We start from the raw sequence: 17,983 nt of genomic DNA on the forward strand, positions 1-17,983 counted from the left end.
GTTGTGTTTGTGTGTCCGCACCCACTCCCCCAGCAACTGGAAACTGCCAGAACACTAATATATTCGCATGCAGATGTTGAAGAGAAAAAGAGGAAGAGGCGTGCAGAGTGGGTAACCTCCAGTAAAATAAGTCTACTGGTGTACCAATAGGAAGTAGGAGAGCAGAAAAGGATGTGGAAAGAGCGAGACCGAGAAGAAAAAGTAGAAATGCCTTCTTGAGATGGTGCATCATAGCTGTGAACGCAGAAGCACTGCAACGCAGGAATAGACAGTTGAGAGATCCAAAGGTTAGAAAGAAACAAAGAAAAGTGAGGGGAGAAGGATGTACAGAATGAGAAAGAGGAGGAAACTGTGAAAAACAAACAAGGTCCCGGTGTGAACAGAGGGGGATGAGGGGGACGCCGTGCCAGCGGGTCCATTCAGTCCGTACAGAGTTGCTTGGTTACTTCGACAGTGTAGGCAGGCTCTGCTGAATAAGGGCCTTCTCTCTCTGCTGAATAGTGTGCCCACTTAAACCCGCTGAGCTCTGCAATTTCTCTGCGCCCCCCACCCTCATTTTACACTCACGCACATGGCGCATCAATACACAAACACAGTACACTGTCCCGGGAAACACAGCAGTAAGATGTCAGCCTGTCGTTGTGGGTGTTTAATCATTTTCAGAGCCACTTATTAAGTGCAATCCTCTCAGTGCCTAGTAAAAGTATTTGTACTGTTTGTCACGTATTTTATTGGGATTTTATGTGACAGCGCAACATATTGTGTCATATGACTGTGAAGTGAAAGGAATACTTATTTGATTATTTTTTAAATTCTTATCTTAATTGTTTGGGACCATTTACTTTATTACCTCTAAATAAAATCCAGGTTCTATTCAATAAACACAGTCACCTGTGTGCATTTACACCTGGAAATTCTGCTCTTCTGAGAAGGTGTTCTCCAAAAATCTGGCTTTTATGGACTATGTGGCCAGAACAACCTCATTGTTAAATAAACATCCATGAATTTAAAGCTTGCCACAGGCCGTTTTTTTGTCAGATGAGACCAAAATCGTCTCTTTAGCCTAAATTGTTAAGATTATATGTGGAAGAAAACAAATGTTGTTCATCTCCTGAAAACACTATCGGGATAGTGGTAAAACATCCCAAAATATACAACTTCATTTCAAAAATGTTCAAACCATGTATTCATTTTCTTCCTCTTGACAAATATGCACTACTTTGTGTCAATTTAATTGCATGAAATCCTAATAAATACATTAAACTTTGTTGTAGTACTGCTACAAGGGGTATGAATGTACTGTTTGATATTGAAGTCCACGTCTCATCAGGTCTGTGTGGCAAAAGAGCAAAGGAATCTACAGTGCTGCATCAATGCTGCAGAAATAGCCACACATCATTGCACGCAGCAGTAAAACAGACTGCAGCAAGGTTGAGGGTAAAACATACTTCACTTTTCTGAAACAGGCCAAAGAGGGCCAATATTACAACAAAGTCAATTTGACAGCTGAGACCTTGTTTCTTTTTCAGTTTTCACAAATGTAAAATCTTCTCACTGTCACCTGTCAACCAGGTGCCAAAATGTAAGATCCTTCACGTTTCATCGTTTTGACATCTAGTCTAGTTTAGCTGTATCCATGCTCATAATACACGCCCACCACACCTTCCCAGAAAAATATTCTCAGCACTTTTTCTCCCCTCTCTGCTCTGGCCAACTTTCCCTCTTTATCTGCTAAAGCAAACGAGCTGACCTCAGTCTCATTTCCATCTCTGAGCAACTTGCTACAGTATCTCTTCCTCCTCTCACTACAGGCTCTTCTGCCTCTTCCCATTTTCCTCTTGACAACTGGACTCTTCTTTCGTCCAGCGACCAAATTCTGGTTCCCTGGAGGTTGCATATTGTAATGGAGTTCTTGCTCTCTGTTTTGTGCCCCGTTCTCCTGTCCATCACTTGTTGTTGCCCGTGGCGCCGGGTTGCATGGTAACATGTAGCCTCCGCTCATTCAGTTCGGATAGGTCCAACACTCTCAACCGGAGCTCCTTTGCCAGAGACAGTATGATGATTGAGGAGATCCTGGCCCCCACAAAAGACACGGTAAGACAAAAATTCTCTTCCTTCTTGCCGTCAGTTATTTCCTTTGTCAGGATCTTTCGCTGACAGTTTTTTAAAAATTAGATATGTGTTGTTTTGAGAATTGCTGGTAAACGCCTGACAGGTTTCACAACTTTCATGTTTTCTGTTTTTCCGATAAAAATTGAGGCAGGTTGGGAAGGTTAAAGCAGGATGCTTTTTCCTGCACAGGCAGATGCAATGTGGAGGCTATGCTAGCTTTAGCCATAGTGGTCAGATTAAGCATCATCCTTAACAAAGATTGTATTTAAAGAGGCCCAGGAAACGTCTTTAAACTCGATTTGTACTTTCTTCTAATCTGGAGTTTATTTTACTTGGTTTTTTTTATTATTTAAAAATGTGTGTTTTAAACATTTCCAATAATGTATTTGATGATTCAATGCAATAAATTGTAATCCGATCTAGAAATCCTTTTGGTCATCATTAATCAGTTCATTTTACTGCCTGTTGTCCCAAGTGCAAACCATAAACTGATGTTTTTAATCTTCCCTAAGCTTCAAAGTGTCTGTAAAGACATTTCCTACCTGGTCGACCCACTTAATAAGGTATTCAGCATGACAGATATCGGGCTTATTCAGAAGCCTTTTTGGTTTTGAGTCAGTGTCACGGTGCTTCGTCATCCATTTGTCTTCAGTGTATTTTCTGTATGTCTATTTGTTGTGGGATCAAATCATTGCAGTTATTATTTTGGTTGTTTTTTTTTTTCATTTCCCTGTCGGTGGACATCAGTTCATGAATGTACATGATCCTTTTTTACGATGTTTGATCAGAGCTCTCTTCATGTCTTCATTTGTCTTTCCATGAAGATTTACTAGTTGGCTTTGTTCCTAGTTACCGTATGTTATCTGTTGTGTCTTCATGTGCAAGAAAAGGTTGTCAGACTGTGTACTTTAAATGTTCCATCAGGTTCTGACCATTTTCACCCTTTCACATTTTGTACTTTGCTAGTTTTAGGTCTTAGTTAAACTATGAAAAGGAGCCTTGTGCCATGGGGGGTTTAGTACCAACCAGACGTCGGGTCGTCATGGGGATGTTCCATGCCCACTTTGCCAACCAATGACCAATGGGAAAAATATTCTATTACAAGTTATTGGACTCTGTGTACAAATTAGGGGTCTAGATTTGTCTACAACAGGATCTTCTTGCAGTCCATATTCCCATTTAGTGATGAAATAGACATTTTGCCTAACTTACTGCTTCAAAGTTGGAACATTTGAGTATAATATTAAGTATGCATGTGCTGAGGTTTTTTTGGTGTAACTGGCTGCACAACGTCGTCTTATCGACTCAAGGTGTTCTTTGCACAATTATCTATAATTTTGTTGAAATCTCTTGCAGTGGATCTTTAGAGAGCTTCTTGTTAAATTTTAATTTGAAATTTGATCAGGGCTCATTCTGACCTTGAATGGTTCTATACCGGTCAGATAGTGCCATGAAATCATAGGGAAGGGAACTTTCTGTCCGTCCACTGACTGCTGGATGGACAGTCCAGCAGTCAGACTGGTTCCAGTCTATTTTTTCCAAATTCCTCAATGGTTCCTCCGCTGTCTGATCATTTTGACCTCCTCAGTCTCTTTATTCATTTTTTCTTGTGTCCATGTTGTCGTCGCCGCTGTTTCATCTGTCTTTCCTCTACTCCACGCCCAGCACCTCGCCGTGACCAGGGACCACAGTTCGGACTGCATGCGACGCTACAGCTGGACTCCGGACACCATGGACCACAGTCACAACACCGTGTCCAGCCCCATTCATTCTGGGTAAGAGCACCTGTGCTGCCTCATCTTCTCAGCCGACGTTATGCTTCTAACACATTTACAAAAATGCATTATGCAAACGTGTCCAATAACGTGACTGCACAAAACTACCGTTAAAAACTCCTATTCAGCAAAGCCCGCAGCACCAGATGTGGTGCTGTTAGATTCTGCAGTTCTGCTACTGTAACCTTTACATTGTTACAGCTACTTAGAAACGCACTTCATTTGCTGAAGCCCTTGTGTAACACCGCACACCTAGAGACACGGCCCAGAAGCAGGACCTGACTGGCCGATGCTGTTCTAATTTTAATCATTAGTCAAATAAAACTGCAGGCTCTACATGAGCTCATACTCCATCGGGCTAATGTGTTTCATTTGGATCCGTTGATAAAATGCCGCTTTCATGTCCCTGCGCACACTTTGAATATGTGACATCATAAAGTGCTGAGGCCTGCTTTAAACAAACTGCGCTGTGTCTGCACGGATATTAGCCAGTGTTATTTAGAGATAAAATATGGTGACGTGTCACGTCCAACTTTGGTTCTATTTTTGTCTTGTGAATTTGTACATGTAGCTGTTCCTTTGTTCCTCGTCGTTGTAACCGCAGCGTGTGTTGTTTATTTGGTTGCTTGTCTTTTTCCTCACTTCTAGTTTTTAGCCATCTTTCATCCCTAGTCCCCGTAGCAGATCCAAATAGAACTTCTCAGACTTTGATACTAAATCTAGGTTCTGGGGGCGCACTGTCTCCATGTGTTTACTTTTGCAGCGTCTCGTCCCCTCTCGCTCAGTACGACTCCAGGTGACGACTGAGTTCGCTGCTCACAGCCACAGTGTCGCAGTGATGTCACTCACTCCTCCACCTCTCGCCTCATCGTTGTTCCATTTTTTTGTTTTGTTTTGTTTTACTCTTCTCTGTCCAGTCTGCGCTCGTCTCATCCGTGTCGTCTGGTGTTTCATTTTGCAGTGCGTAGACAGTAGAAGTGTGTTGGGAGTCTTTGCTTTACGTGCCGTCACCCTCTCTCACTGTGCACGTCAGAAATAGGAACTGAAAAACAACTTTCAGCGATCCTGCTGCAGTGTATCCACCTTGAACCGTTTCAAATTCTGTCATGTGAAACCCTCAAACCTCAAAGAGTTTTATTTCTAGATTTTATAATGGATAAGCACAGAGTTGGGTGGTAGGGTGGGGGACTCTAAGGAGGAGTGAAAAGGGTAAATAATTTTCAAGTTTATTTAATACTCGGAACAAAAACATTTTGGTCTACCAGCTTTGCAAACCTAAAGAATAAAATTCTTGCCATTTTTTACTTTGAAAAGTAGCTTCTCCTGTTTGTCAAACTGAATGGAAAGCATCTGTGTTAGATTTTCAAGAATCTCCACACCATGTTCCACCACTACACACAGGCTTATGCATTAAAGCTAAAAGGTTTCATTTTGGTCTTATTCTGAGGTTAAAGAGGTGGACTAGTTGCTTTGTTTTCCATGCATACAATACATTGGGTTGCATTTAAAAGATGCTACTTGTTTTCAATTTTTATTTGTAAAATATTTTAGGGGGTGGGGGAAAGTTTCCTTCTCCTACCACTTCCCAGGTATACACTGATTTGTGGATGCTTCACACACTGAGGTTTGCGGCTGAAACATGAATATATGAAAAAGTTCAAAAGGTGTGAATACTTTATAAAGACACTGTGTAACAAAGTAGAGTAAAAGTAGTATTTACACCTCAACAAATCCTCATCCTTTCTCATATTCTGAATATGGGGTGCCACAAACAACTTTTCATGTCACAAATAGGACGCATAAGATGGGAGTCTTGTTACCTGATCTTGGTGAAAACAAACATTTGAACGCTGCTTTTGAGGGGCTTTGACATGCATCTCATCTTCAGGCTTAGAGCTGGAAAACAAACTTTCCGCCACATCATTAACACCCTGTTTAGTTTCAGGCGATGTTTGATGTCCTATAGAAAAAAAAGATGGCTGACGGTGAGAACTGTCAAGTTTCACAGCTCAAAGCATCTTTTGTTCTTTTTTCATTTTTATCTCTCTCTCTCTTCTGGTTATTTTACTGCTTTCCTCTTACTTTATTTGGGTGTCCAGTGATCACAGCATGGGAACCGTTCTCCTTACCATGTGTCCATGTCCGCCCTTATTTCATAGGGTTTCCCTTTTTTTCTGAATTGGTCCTCATTATTCTTGCAGATTCTTGGTCAGCTTCATGGTGGACGCCCGTGGCGGTTCAATGAGAGGAAGCCGCCACAATGGGTTGCGCATCATCATTCCTCCCAGGAAGTGCACAGCGCCTACACGCATCACCTGCCGCTTGGCTAAAAGGCACAAACTGGCCTACCCTCCACCCATGGTGGAGGGGGAGGGCCTGGTCAGTCGGTTGGTGGAGGTTGGACCTGCTGGCGCTCAGTTCCTTGGGTAGGCTAATAATAAGGCAACAATTAAGTCCTCGTCATAACACCATGACTGATTAGCCTGTTTGGAAGTGCTTGAGTAGCTCTTTAAACATAGCGGTCCTGCTTTCTTTCTCAGTCCAGTTATTGTGGAGATTCCTCATTTTGGTTCAATGAGAGGGAAAGAAAGGGAGCTAATTGTGTTGAGGAGTGATAACGGCGACACTTGGAAGGAGCACCAGTTTGACACCAGGCCAGAAGATCTCACTGAACTGCTAGCTGGGATGGAGGAAGGTAACAATGATCTTTTACAAAATCTGAAGGTAAAAGTGATCAGATTATAAAAAATCTATTGTAAGTACACTGTTATCCTTTGCTGTATTTTCTACAGTTAAATACCACAAAATGCCCAGTAAAACTACCATAAGACATCTTTACAAGTAGTTACTGTAATTTGCATTGCATTATGGGTATAGTACATAGTATTACAGTAACTTACTGTATGTTTTGAATTTGCAGTAATTTACTGTTTACACATTACAGTAGTGGTACTGTACTTATAATATACAGTAAGAATTATATTTGATTCCCAACGGTCATCATACACTGTTAGCCTTTGCTGTATTTTTTACAGTTAAATACCACAAAATGCCCAGTAAAACTACCATAAATAGGGTGACCATATTTTCAGTTGGGAAAACCAGGACACGTTGTAGCGAGGGGGGTGGGGGGGTCTGAAAACGGGGAAACTCTTTTGTAAATAGTAGGTAAACATACATTTGCGCTTTCGTATGTTGTTTTCGTACTGACAGCCACGCTATCTATCTTCTGATTAAGAACAGGGCTGCCCGCACTGACGCGGCTCAGGGATTACGTCACACGCAGGGCCGTGCGCAGTGCCCTAGTGCCTGTAAATATAATGGTCCAATGAAGGTAATTTAAAAAACAGGACATTTCCTCACTTTCTAAAAAAACCCCGGGACGCCCGGGACAGGACGTGAAATACGGACATGTCCCGGGAAATACGGACGTTTGGTCACCCTACCATAAGACATCTTTACAAGTAGTTACTGTAGTTTGCATTGCATTATGGGTATAGTACATAGTATTACAGTAATTTACTGTATGTTTTGAATTTGCAGTAATTTACTGTTTACACATTACAGTAGTGGTGCTGTACTTATAATATACAGTAAGAATTATATTTGATTTCCAACGGTCATCATAGCTGCTTCATCGTGGTTCCCTGTTTCTGTATTTTTACTCCTTTAGTGGTTAACATATTTTTAAGGCAGAAAGAGAGCATGTACTTTTGTTTTTTTCACATCCTAGCTAACATTAACATGCAGTTTATCTAGCTACGTCATCAAGCGTGGCTTCGCTTCCAACTGTTTTCTGATGACGTTTGTTTTAAACTCCGAAGCTTTTTCTCTCCAAGTGCAAGTGCAGCTCTGTCTCCGTGCTGTGGGCTCACACTGCTTCAGCTCTTCAAGACAGGTAAAAAACCACTTCTTAGAAAACTGTTTGAAGCCAAAGCCTAGTCTGGAAATGTACATTTTAGATGGAGTTAACGTAACTTATAGCATCATGCTATAATGCTATAACTTAGCATTATAGCATGAGCTCGTTTGTGCTGGTTAGCCTGGTAAAATAACGTTACCTTTACTAACTCTGGTGTTTTATATAACTGGCATATTGCAACCTTATAAGTTACGTGTCTGTAAATGAGGTGAAAGAAAGGAAAATATGATGGTGTTATTTTTTGAGCTGGTTCGGAATTAACGTTAGCAAAGGTGCTAATTTTACCGCCGAAGGTTTTAGCTTGACTTTTACCGCTTAATCTTCCTCGGGCGGCTTTGGGTTGAGATTAGCTCAGTGCTGAGTGTCTGTTAGCATTGTTGTTACATCCTTTGTCGAACAATATAACCTTAACTGATAATTGATCCCCCCCCTTCTCTTTTTTTTTTTTTACATCTAATGACTGTTCATTTGTTTAAACCATGATCTTGCAGATGTTAAAAGTGCAGATTAGCTATGTAGGTCAGCAAGGATGAATTTCTAACTTTGTTCTTTTTTTTCTTTTCTTCAGATGACCTTTTTATTTAACTCCTAAGCTTTTTCCCTCCAAGTGGCTGTGCAGTTCTGTCCTGCTGACTGCTAACATAGCTTCATCTCTTCAAAAGACAAGACAACAGGTAAAAAGACAGCTCTTCAAACATATTTGAAGCCACAAAATAGTCTGGAAATGTAGAGGAGCAGCTAACCTAATCTATAACTTTGAGCTTGCTACAGCTGGTTAGCCTGCTAAAGTACCATTACATCTCCAACATAGTGTATAAGAGTCTGTAAATGAGGACAAAGGTGAAAAACATTAAAGTAGTTTCTGTTATTTTTTGAGTTGGTTCAGCCACAGTGGCAGGTGGACAAAAAAGTTAATTTCCAACCCTGGTTACACCTAAGGACTGTTCACATGTTTAAACCATGCTCCTGTAAATTTAAAGTTAAGTCAGTACTAACAGGTGCAACTATGTACAGGTGTAAATTCTGCAGCATTTGTACTTCAGAATTTACAGAATTTTGTAGTCATGTGAAGAAACATCAACACACAGCTAATTATCGGTTTGCATGTGGAATAGAGCAATGTCCTGCTTCCTTCAGAACATTTTCTGCATTCAGGTCCCACATGCACAGGAGTCACCGCCATTGTAGAAGTCAGACTGAACACTTGTGGAATGTAATGCTTTAAAAAATGCATTTAGCCCCACAAACTGTCATTCACATCCGCTGTTTCAGAGTGGTAGCAGGATGTAGGGGTAAAATCTAGTCTAGTCTCCGGGATGAGGTTCTCAAAAACCTGTTGTAATCTGAGTGAACTGGCCCTTTAAATATAAATTACTACCAGTAATTCATATTTAAGAGAGTTTTCCTTTTATGTTTTAAAGGTATCTTCCACCAAGATGTCTGTTGAAATGGAAATGACCTTACCCACTACACCAAGGGTAATCATGCTTGGTAAGAGGAATATTTTCTATCACTATAATTTTTTCGTAGCAATGTATGTAATTGTTATGGTAGTCTGTACTTTTACTCACTAGCGTTAGCCTGACAAGGGTTTGTCTATTTTAGGAAATAGCTTGATGTCTGCAACCCGGTGGATGGTCAGTATGGAGGAGAAGGTATTTTTCCAGCCTGAGCAACTACATGACTTTGCCAGCGTCCTTGCTGTCTTTTTTGGGTCATATTATGTCTTCAATCTGGAGTATCAGGAGTCAGCATCCACCACGCTGGAGATGATACAATGGCAAGTACTCTACACCAAGCCATTTATTAATTAAATTTAATGACAGTTTGACTGATGATGAAGAACCATAGCTGATTGCTGTATTGTACGTCTTCATTAAAAATTACAATTAATATATTTTATTTCTGTTAAAAGATTCTTTGTGAGGATCAATCCAGATGTTGGTACCAAATGCACAGCCAAAGTCGGTACAAGCCGCAAGACGGGAAGTCTTGTCAAGAAGAAAGTAGTCAGTGTCAACTCCCGGATCACCACCTTCTTCCAACAACTTGCTGAATTTGAATGGAGGACTTCCAACTAGGTAAGTATTTTACCAAATGTAAATGTTTATTATTTTGTTGTCTTTTCCTCCTATCTTGCATGCTCTGACTTTACTTTAGCCTTTTTAATATGATTTTAATGATTATTTATAAATGCCATGTGATTCCTACACAATAGCCCTTTAGAGTAGCCTACATCTTTTCTGTGTCCGTGGTAAAAAGTGGATGTCGCTGCATCTCTTAATAAATCACAGAAATGTATAAGTGTGTAGTCGTTTAAGTGTGGTGTATTTTTATACTATGCAGTTTTCAGTTTATTAGGCACACCTTTGCAGTAATCCGTCAGCACCAACAAAATGACTAAAAAGATTGTTGTACTTCATCGTCCCCTTGGGGACATTTGTAGTACGCAATCTTTTGAATTACTGAAGACTGACTGACTGCTTTTGCCATAAACAATCCAAAAACCTGAAGTGAAGCCAGTCCTGCTCATTCTTTATGCAGCTTCTATTATCACTTCAGTCCAATTGATTTTTTTAAAACAAATTATCAACTTAATGCTGCTTTATGACAAAGATTTTATGCATTTGAACATTGTCACTTCAGCTTAATTTGTCAACCTTCCTGTCGATTTGAAAATGTAGATAACTTCCTGACCATCTCATGACCTCCCACATTGTCTGTCTTATTCTTTACAGTTCAGCTTCCACAAGATGGATCCCACTGATTTTGTTTGACGAATGGAATAAAAGTTCTTCTGATGTAGGAAATGTGTTCTATGGTTTTGTTGTTTTACAGCACATTATATTGTATTGTGACATTGTTTTTTATGACATTGCGAATATGTAAATGGATTTTATTTCTACAAATCTGCTGAAAATAAATACCTGTTATTCACAGTACTTGGACTAAAATTTCTTTTATGAAATTTTTCGGTTTATGGTAAAATATTCTTATCTTAAAGAAATGTAAACTTTAATTTACAGTAAAACTCTGACATTATGTTGTGAAACAAGTTTACAGTAGACCAGCTTTACTATAAAATACAATTACTGTATTATACTAGAAACTACATTTACAGTAATGCAGTTATAACTGTAAAGCACACTCTCAGTAAAAATTAACTGTGAAATATCATAACAGTAAAGGTACTGTAGAATGGTAATTACAGTAACTTACTGGCAACACTGTTGCCAGTAAGGGTACTGTTGCCTTACTGGCAACAGTGTTGCCAGTAAGAGTACTGTAGAATGGTAATTACAGTAACTTACTGGCAACAGTGTTGCCAGTAAGAGTACTGTAGAATGGTAATTACAGTAACTTACTGGCAACACTGTTGCCAGTAAAGGTACTGTAGAATGGTAATTACAGTAACTTGCTGGCAACAGTGTTGCCAGTAAGTTACTGTAAAATTACAATAAAAGGTCTAACAGTGTACCACACAGATGTCCATGTAGGGGAAACTATACAATAAATGAATTAAAAAAAATACTTCTCAAACTGTGTGAAAGTGAATGCATAGCATTATGCTCTCTCTCAGTAGTGTTAGGCATGGAAGTTCATTTGTTTAGTCAAATCTTAATATTTAGCACTAAGGAGGCAGCTGTTGATTGCATCTGGAAATTGTATTGACGTGGAACCTCCATATAATATATTTGAAATAACAAGTCATATCAAAATAGAAAGTAAAAATGCTAGCATTAGCCTAGCTTTTAATAAACTATTTCATATGTGAAACATTATCAATAGTAAGACGGAAAATTATTTTATTCAAAAGTGATAATTATTTCTACGTTGGAATAGCATATTGAGAAAAATATATTTATATTGACTATGTGATATAAATGAAATGTGTATTATTTTACTGCAGTTTAAATCAGTTATATGTTTTCAAATAAATGACTTATTTTATTGTATTGTGGAACTTAAACAGAGTATTAGCAAATATATTGAATTAAATTAAATCAAATTGATTTAAATGAACTAGATTGGGATATTGTAAACATAATTTTTCTAAAGTTGCTTTTCAGCTGCCCCAGCAACCGGTTTTCTCACACATTATCAGACATTTCGTTTCTGTATTACTTAAAAAGAAAAAGATGAAACCAAAAATATCCAAGCTTAGGTTTAGCTGAATTTAATAGAATTGAAAAGTAGAAAACCTTTAAAAAAATGACAAAGATTATCTTATCATAAGACTGTAAAATATGCAAATATAAAAAATCACTTGTCAGACAGTGTGAAAGTAAATGCTTTGCATTATGCTCTCACTCAGTAGTGTTAGGGACGGAGGCGTATTTGTTTAGTCAAATCTAGCATTTAATATTTAGCACCCAAGATGGAGAGAGAACTGTTGACTCTGTCCTTAAATTGCATGTAATAAAACACTTATTTTTTATTTTTTTGCAAACAGAGATGGACAGTCCGGATGAGTTGGAGAAAAAGCGCATCTGCCGCATCATCACCAGGGATTTCCCCCAGTATTTTGCTGTGGTGTCCAGGATCAAGCAGGAGTCCAATCACATGGGTCCAGATGGAGGAGTGCTGTCCTGCAGCACGGTGAACATGGTCCAGGCCTCTTTCCCACAGGGGGCTCTAACCAAGAGGATCCGCGTGGGCTTACAGGTACAAAAAGACTCCTCTGATCGTCTTAAATAATGTCTGCAGGTACAGTCCACTTACTTACTTAGACTTGACCTAGCTTTGTCAAAAATCTCATTCTATCTAACTTGCCTGCCTCCTTTAATTTGAGATAAATATTTTAAAAAGTTCTGTTCTTGCTTCATTATGGTGGTTCCTGTGTTTCTGTGCAGGCTCAGCCGGTGCCAGATGAGTTAGTTAGGGCGGTTCTTGGAAACAGAGCCACTTTCAGCCCCATTGTCACCGTGGAGCCCAGAAGGAGAAAGTTTCACAAGCCCATCACCATGACGATCCCCGTCCCTCCCAGATCGGCAGAAGGCCATCCCAGCGGCCAGCGGGGCGAATCTGTGCCGTGCCTGCGTTTGCTCTGCAGCATCACAGGCAAGTTAACGTGCAGATAATTAGAGCGTAAAGGTTTTCCATCTGCTGCTTGGACTGGTTATGAGGAAAAAGACTTCCAGAAAGCAAATGAGCTCATCTACTGGCCCCGTTTAACGCAGGAGGGACGTCTCCTGCGCAGTGGGAGGACATCACAGGAACCACGCCGCTGTCCTTTGTAACGGACTGTGTTTCCTTCACCACAAATGTATCGGCCAGGTGAGACACCTTCACAGATTTTTTACTAGTAATTAGGATATGTTTTTTATGGATGTCGAAAAATTATTCTTCACAAAGTGCATGGGTAAGACATATTTGTATGTAGTAAATACTTATGTATGTCAAATACTAGCTAACTTATATTCATTTTTACTTAGCTGAAGTTTCAACTCCAATATACTTGAATTAAAAGATTATTTTTCTAAATATCTTCTAAACTGCCAATATGATGCTTGAAGAATTAGTTGTTTTACCTTGAATGTAATAAATAATGCAAGCCAACTTTCTGATAATAGAAATGTTTTAATGTTTTTATTATGGCTGGTTTCATACATTTGAACTGTCTACTTGCTTTCTGAGACTAGTTTACGGTACATGTGAACAAATGCACTTAGTCCCTGCATTGAGAAGAAAATCAACATTCATATAATTAAATAACATGCTTTTTAAGCTAAAGGCATGATCTTGAATCATATTGCTTCTAGTTTCCAAGTGAACAGACAACAATTAAGAAAAACCACAGAAAAGAATACAAAATAAAAATTAAATTAAACAAATGTGAATCGATACTTTGTTTTCTGACCTTCTCTCTACAAATAAGAAGCTAAGTTTTCATTAAATTTGAAAATGTCTACTTATTGGAGGATTTCTACTGTTTATTATTAAACCAGTATTTTGTCTGACCTGTCTGGTAGGGTGATTGTCAACAACAGTTTCTTTTGACATGCTGCTGAACTGATCTGAGTATTGTAGTTCCTTGGTTACACTATGCAAAGTTACAAATCCTCATCCTAACTCAATTTGAATGTGGTGAAAGTGCAGCCTGGTATAAACTCTCTCTTTGGTAATTCTAATCTACAATTAGTTTGCTAAGCAGCGGTCACGCATCTGTGGGCTCACTTTAGATAGCCAGCTCCTCTTGGTAAAGGCTGATTACTCTAAAAACCTGCAGCACAAAGGATCTTTTGACGTTCCTCTTACTTCTCTCTTCCTCAGGTTCTGGCTCGCAGACTGTCACCAGATTCCTGAGACGGTAAGCCTAGCGTCTCAGTTATACCGGGAGCTGATCTGCGTGCCGTACCTGGCCAAGTTTGTGGTGTTCGCAAAAATGAATGACACCGTGGAAGCCCGGCTGCGCTGCTTCTGCATGACGGATGACAAGGTGGACAAGACTCTAGAGCAACAGGAGAACTTCGAAGAAGTGGCGCGCAGCAAAGACATTGAGGTAAAGCTGACTTGCAAGTATTCCGAATAAAAAAGAATGTTTGATGCAATTGGATGTAAGTTTAATCGAATTTAAATCCACGTTGTTTCTACATTCAGGTTCTAGAAGGAAAGCCCATCTTTGTGGATTGTTACGGCAACCTTTCACCTCTCACCAAAAGTGGGCAGCAGCTGGTTTTTAACTTCTACTCTTTCAAGGAAAACAGACTTCCTTTCAACGTCAAGGTATAAAATGTTTCCTACTTATCATATCTTTTGTGTGCTTGAAGTTTTTTGGCATTGCCAAATTCCAACAATCTCCGCTAAAGTGACACCATAACACTTGACATGAAGTTCATTGCAACAGAAGCATTTCTGTGCAACATATGATGATGTAGTGCACTGATATAGCAAAACTGTTAGAACTTAGGTCATTAAATTGGTATCACAAATTGCATGCATTTTATTTGGGTGGATTTTTAATCAGTTAAAAAGAAAAGTTGAAAGGTATACAAATGTATCTGTTTTTAAAATATACTTACTGAACTAAATGAGGTAAATTCTAACTTATTTGGATCAGTTTTCTGATCTAGTTTGACTTGCACTGTAAAATAATAAAATGAAATACGAGCTGGTTTGTGATGATGTCATGAAATGTTGCTAAACATAAATTTTAAGGAACTCAGCTTGTTAGCTCATGCATTGATGCTGTTGCTAAACTAGCTAGCGCTGGATGCGAGCTTAAATTCTTGCTCTAACACAGAAAGTTTCTCAACCACAAGTCCATGTAAACCACTGTTTACATGGTTCATATATTCATTGATGATAGAACTAGATTAGCATTAGCGTTCCTTGCCAGAATGTTCAGTTAATAATTGAAATGTTTAGACCGGGTCACTAAAATATTGTCTAAAATAGCTAATCTTCTTTAATGGTAGTGATTTTAACCATCTCTAATGATTTAATTTACAAAATAACATGCCAGAGTCAAATGGAAATAATTGCATTGGCTAATATTTAATTCTTCCAAAATAGATTTTTATAGTACATCATCATTCTATCTTTCTTCCATATTAAAATAAACCAAAAAAAAAGCATAATATGTTTCTGAAAAATGTAAAATTACTTGTAGAAATTAACTTTTGTGATATAATTACAAACTTTTAACGGTTACCATCTACCATCCAGAATTCCTTTTTATAGTGTGTAAAATCAGGTGACAGCAATTCTTTCTCGTCTTTTTATCCTCCACAGGTTCGAGATGTAGGCCAGGAGCCGTGTGGCCGCCTCTCCTTCCTGAGAGAGCCCAAAACCACCAAAGGCCTTCCACAAACTGCCATATGCAATTTGAATATCACACTGCCAACCCACAAGAAGGTAGCATTACTATATTTGTACTTTTCATGCTGTTACACCATATCATATCATCTAAATGTAAATGATGTTCCCAGACAGAGAGCCTCTGAAGCTGAATTAGTCCAGACTCGACTGCCTGCTGCTTGTGTCTTTTTTTAATAGTGGAAAAGCCTGTGCCAGTCATAAGACCCCACAACGTACACACTGAAGCACACATGCACACCGTGCTTTGACCTGTTGCCTGGCTCAATGTGGGCAATCCAAAAATAATGCAAAAACATCTGTATGTTTGTTGTGGCATTGGTTGATCACAATAAACTGTTTTTTTATTTATTTTTTTTTGCTTTTGCTTTAATTGTTTTGCTGTTTGTTTCATTTATTAATCCCATAGATTTTTTCTGATGCCTTTTGTTGTTTTTGCTGCTCCATTTTCATCCCCTGACTTTTATTTCTGCCTCCTGCCCACCACCCGCTCACTATAACTTCCCTGCTATCCATTGTGTCATCTCTCCTCTCCTCTCCCGCAATGCATCTTGGAATTCCCACAGGATATGGAGTCTGACCCTGATGATGAGGTAAACATATTCTTCATCATCACATGAAACTGCTTCTTCTTGGTCATTCTTTATGTTGCCTTTGTTGCAGAATCTGGGGTGGGGGAAAGCGTGCTGCAGATAGTTTGTCTCTGTGCAGTTGCCCGAGTCTGTCTGATGCTGCTAACTGCATTTCTTTTTTTTTTTACATAGCAGCAACGTTTACAAAATAATCCTATGCACTGCATGAGTGAGAATGGCAATTGTTTTATTTAGCCAAGATTTCTTTTTAGTCCGCATCCCAAGCCCAGAGGATCAAAATGCTGTGCCACATCTCGGCTTGTTATTCATCCCCTTCTCCTCCCCATACACCTGCAACTTGGCCCCATTATTCTGACTAACTGCTCCTCCTAGATATGATGTCATATCAGCTAAAAAATAAAACCATAACTCTTGACATTTGTCCACTTATTTCTAATTTTGCTTAGGGCTGGTTCTATGTTTTTTGGGACTTTAGTATTCCATAGTTAGTTCAAAAGGAATATGAAAACTCTAAGCAACATCCTAAAAGGCTTAAACCAAATAGTGCACTTTTCTGGTTTAAAATTTTAATCATGAAACGTTGCAGTGTGTTCGACAACAAAACATCCGTCAGGTGGCTGTGGAGAAATTAATCAACCAAACTCGTACATTTGGATAATGAGGCTAAATCATATCATAGGGATGGGCAATATGGAAAATAAACATTTTGTTATCCTGTAAAATCACAATTTTATAAGTTTCTTTTTTTAAGCCAAAGAACATTTTGAAAATATTTTCAAATTTTTATGCAGTTTTGTCAATTTGTGTCTAGTACAATTGAAATGTAATACTTAAGACTAGAGTGTTTTGCCAAATTAATATTCTATTTTAACTTAACTGTTAAGACCAACAGATTAAGTGCCCTCTTGCTAAAAAAAAAGTTATGCAGCTACAGGAAAAGAATCTGCACAAGACTGGAGAACAGCAATGAGCAAAATCTACTTCAAATAAGACCTTCGAAAATCATTTTTAATAATAATTGTGAATTTTTTTCCCCGAATACCATCTTTCTGAACTTCCTTTCAAATGTTATTTGGAATGTATCATATTTAATGGTTACTACATCAACTTTGTTAGCAGAATAGAAAAATAGCCCAACGTTATTAGAATTCGGTTAGTCATGCAATGAGTCTGTAACACTTATTTGCAAAGAAAAAGAAAAATAGCGAGTGTAAAATAAGTTCCTCCTTTCATTAAAGTAAAAGCTCTTTAGATATGATTTCACAATTCTTTGACATTACAATGACACTTTACTTGAAACCTTCTTAGCTTTATCATTATTTCTAAGCTAATTGACCTGCCAGATCTGACTACAAACTCTTCAGTAGACCTGCATCCTGCTGATGTAAAACTGGAGGAGTTAGCTAAGTGGCATGCTAACATTAGCATGATTCCTATCTTTTTCTGTAACTCGGCTTGTCAGATGTTCTTTCTTAATCGTAAGTCAAGAATAGGCTCTCTCTTGTAAATTAGATCTTGGATCTCAATGAGACAACCTGTATGAATGAAGGTTAAATAAAAATGAATAATAATTTCACTATAAATATCACTGCAAAGATTAAAAAAACACATAAACTGTTGGGGAAAAAACAATTCAACATACTCTTTACATGTATAGAGGCATTATTTGTCAAACTTTGTAATTCTATCCATGGTTTTGACATTGTGGAAATCACAGTCCTTTGGTTAGATTATCAACATGTTCTAATCTTTGACAGTCTAAT

General features: G+C 38.6%; 1 protein-coding gene across 34 annotated transcripts in view; it reads left to right on the plus strand.

Moving 5' to 3' along the window:
* The window catches only part of LOC116713177 (ankyrin-3-like), a 135,890-nt gene that overhangs the window by 93,716 nt on the left and 24,191 nt on the right, over positions 1-17,983 (plus strand). For 19 of the 34 annotated variants that reach the window (XM_032553200.1, XM_032553201.1, XM_032553199.1 and 16 more), the window contains 13 exons: positions 1,992-2,094; positions 2,625-2,675; positions 3,778-3,887; positions 4,651-4,683; positions 6,089-6,313; positions 6,428-6,582; positions 12,263-12,474; positions 12,663-12,870; positions 12,990-13,086; positions 14,083-14,311; positions 14,410-14,535; positions 15,544-15,666; positions 16,194-16,220. In XM_032553200.1, coding sequence (XP_032409091.1) covers positions 1,992-2,094; positions 2,625-2,675; positions 3,778-3,887; positions 4,651-4,683; positions 6,089-6,313; positions 6,428-6,582; positions 12,263-12,474; positions 12,663-12,870; positions 12,990-13,086; positions 14,083-14,311; positions 14,410-14,535; positions 15,544-15,666; positions 16,194-16,220 — 1,699 coding nt within the window. Of the gene's footprint in view, positions 1-1,991; positions 2,095-2,624; positions 2,676-3,777; positions 3,888-4,650; positions 4,684-6,088; positions 6,314-6,427; positions 6,583-12,262; positions 12,475-12,662; positions 12,871-12,989; positions 13,087-14,082; positions 14,312-14,409; positions 14,536-15,543; positions 15,667-16,193; positions 16,221-17,983 lie in introns of those variants that run through there. The other 15 variants (XM_032553206.1, XM_032553205.1, XM_032553211.1 and 12 more) reach the window with 9 other exon arrangements.

Source organism: Xiphophorus hellerii, chromosome 22 (genome assembly GCF_003331165.1).
Source record: "Xiphophorus hellerii strain 12219 chromosome 22, Xiphophorus_hellerii-4.1, whole genome shotgun sequence".
Lineage (NCBI taxonomy): Eukaryota > Metazoa > Chordata > Actinopteri > Cyprinodontiformes > Poeciliidae > Xiphophorus > Xiphophorus hellerii.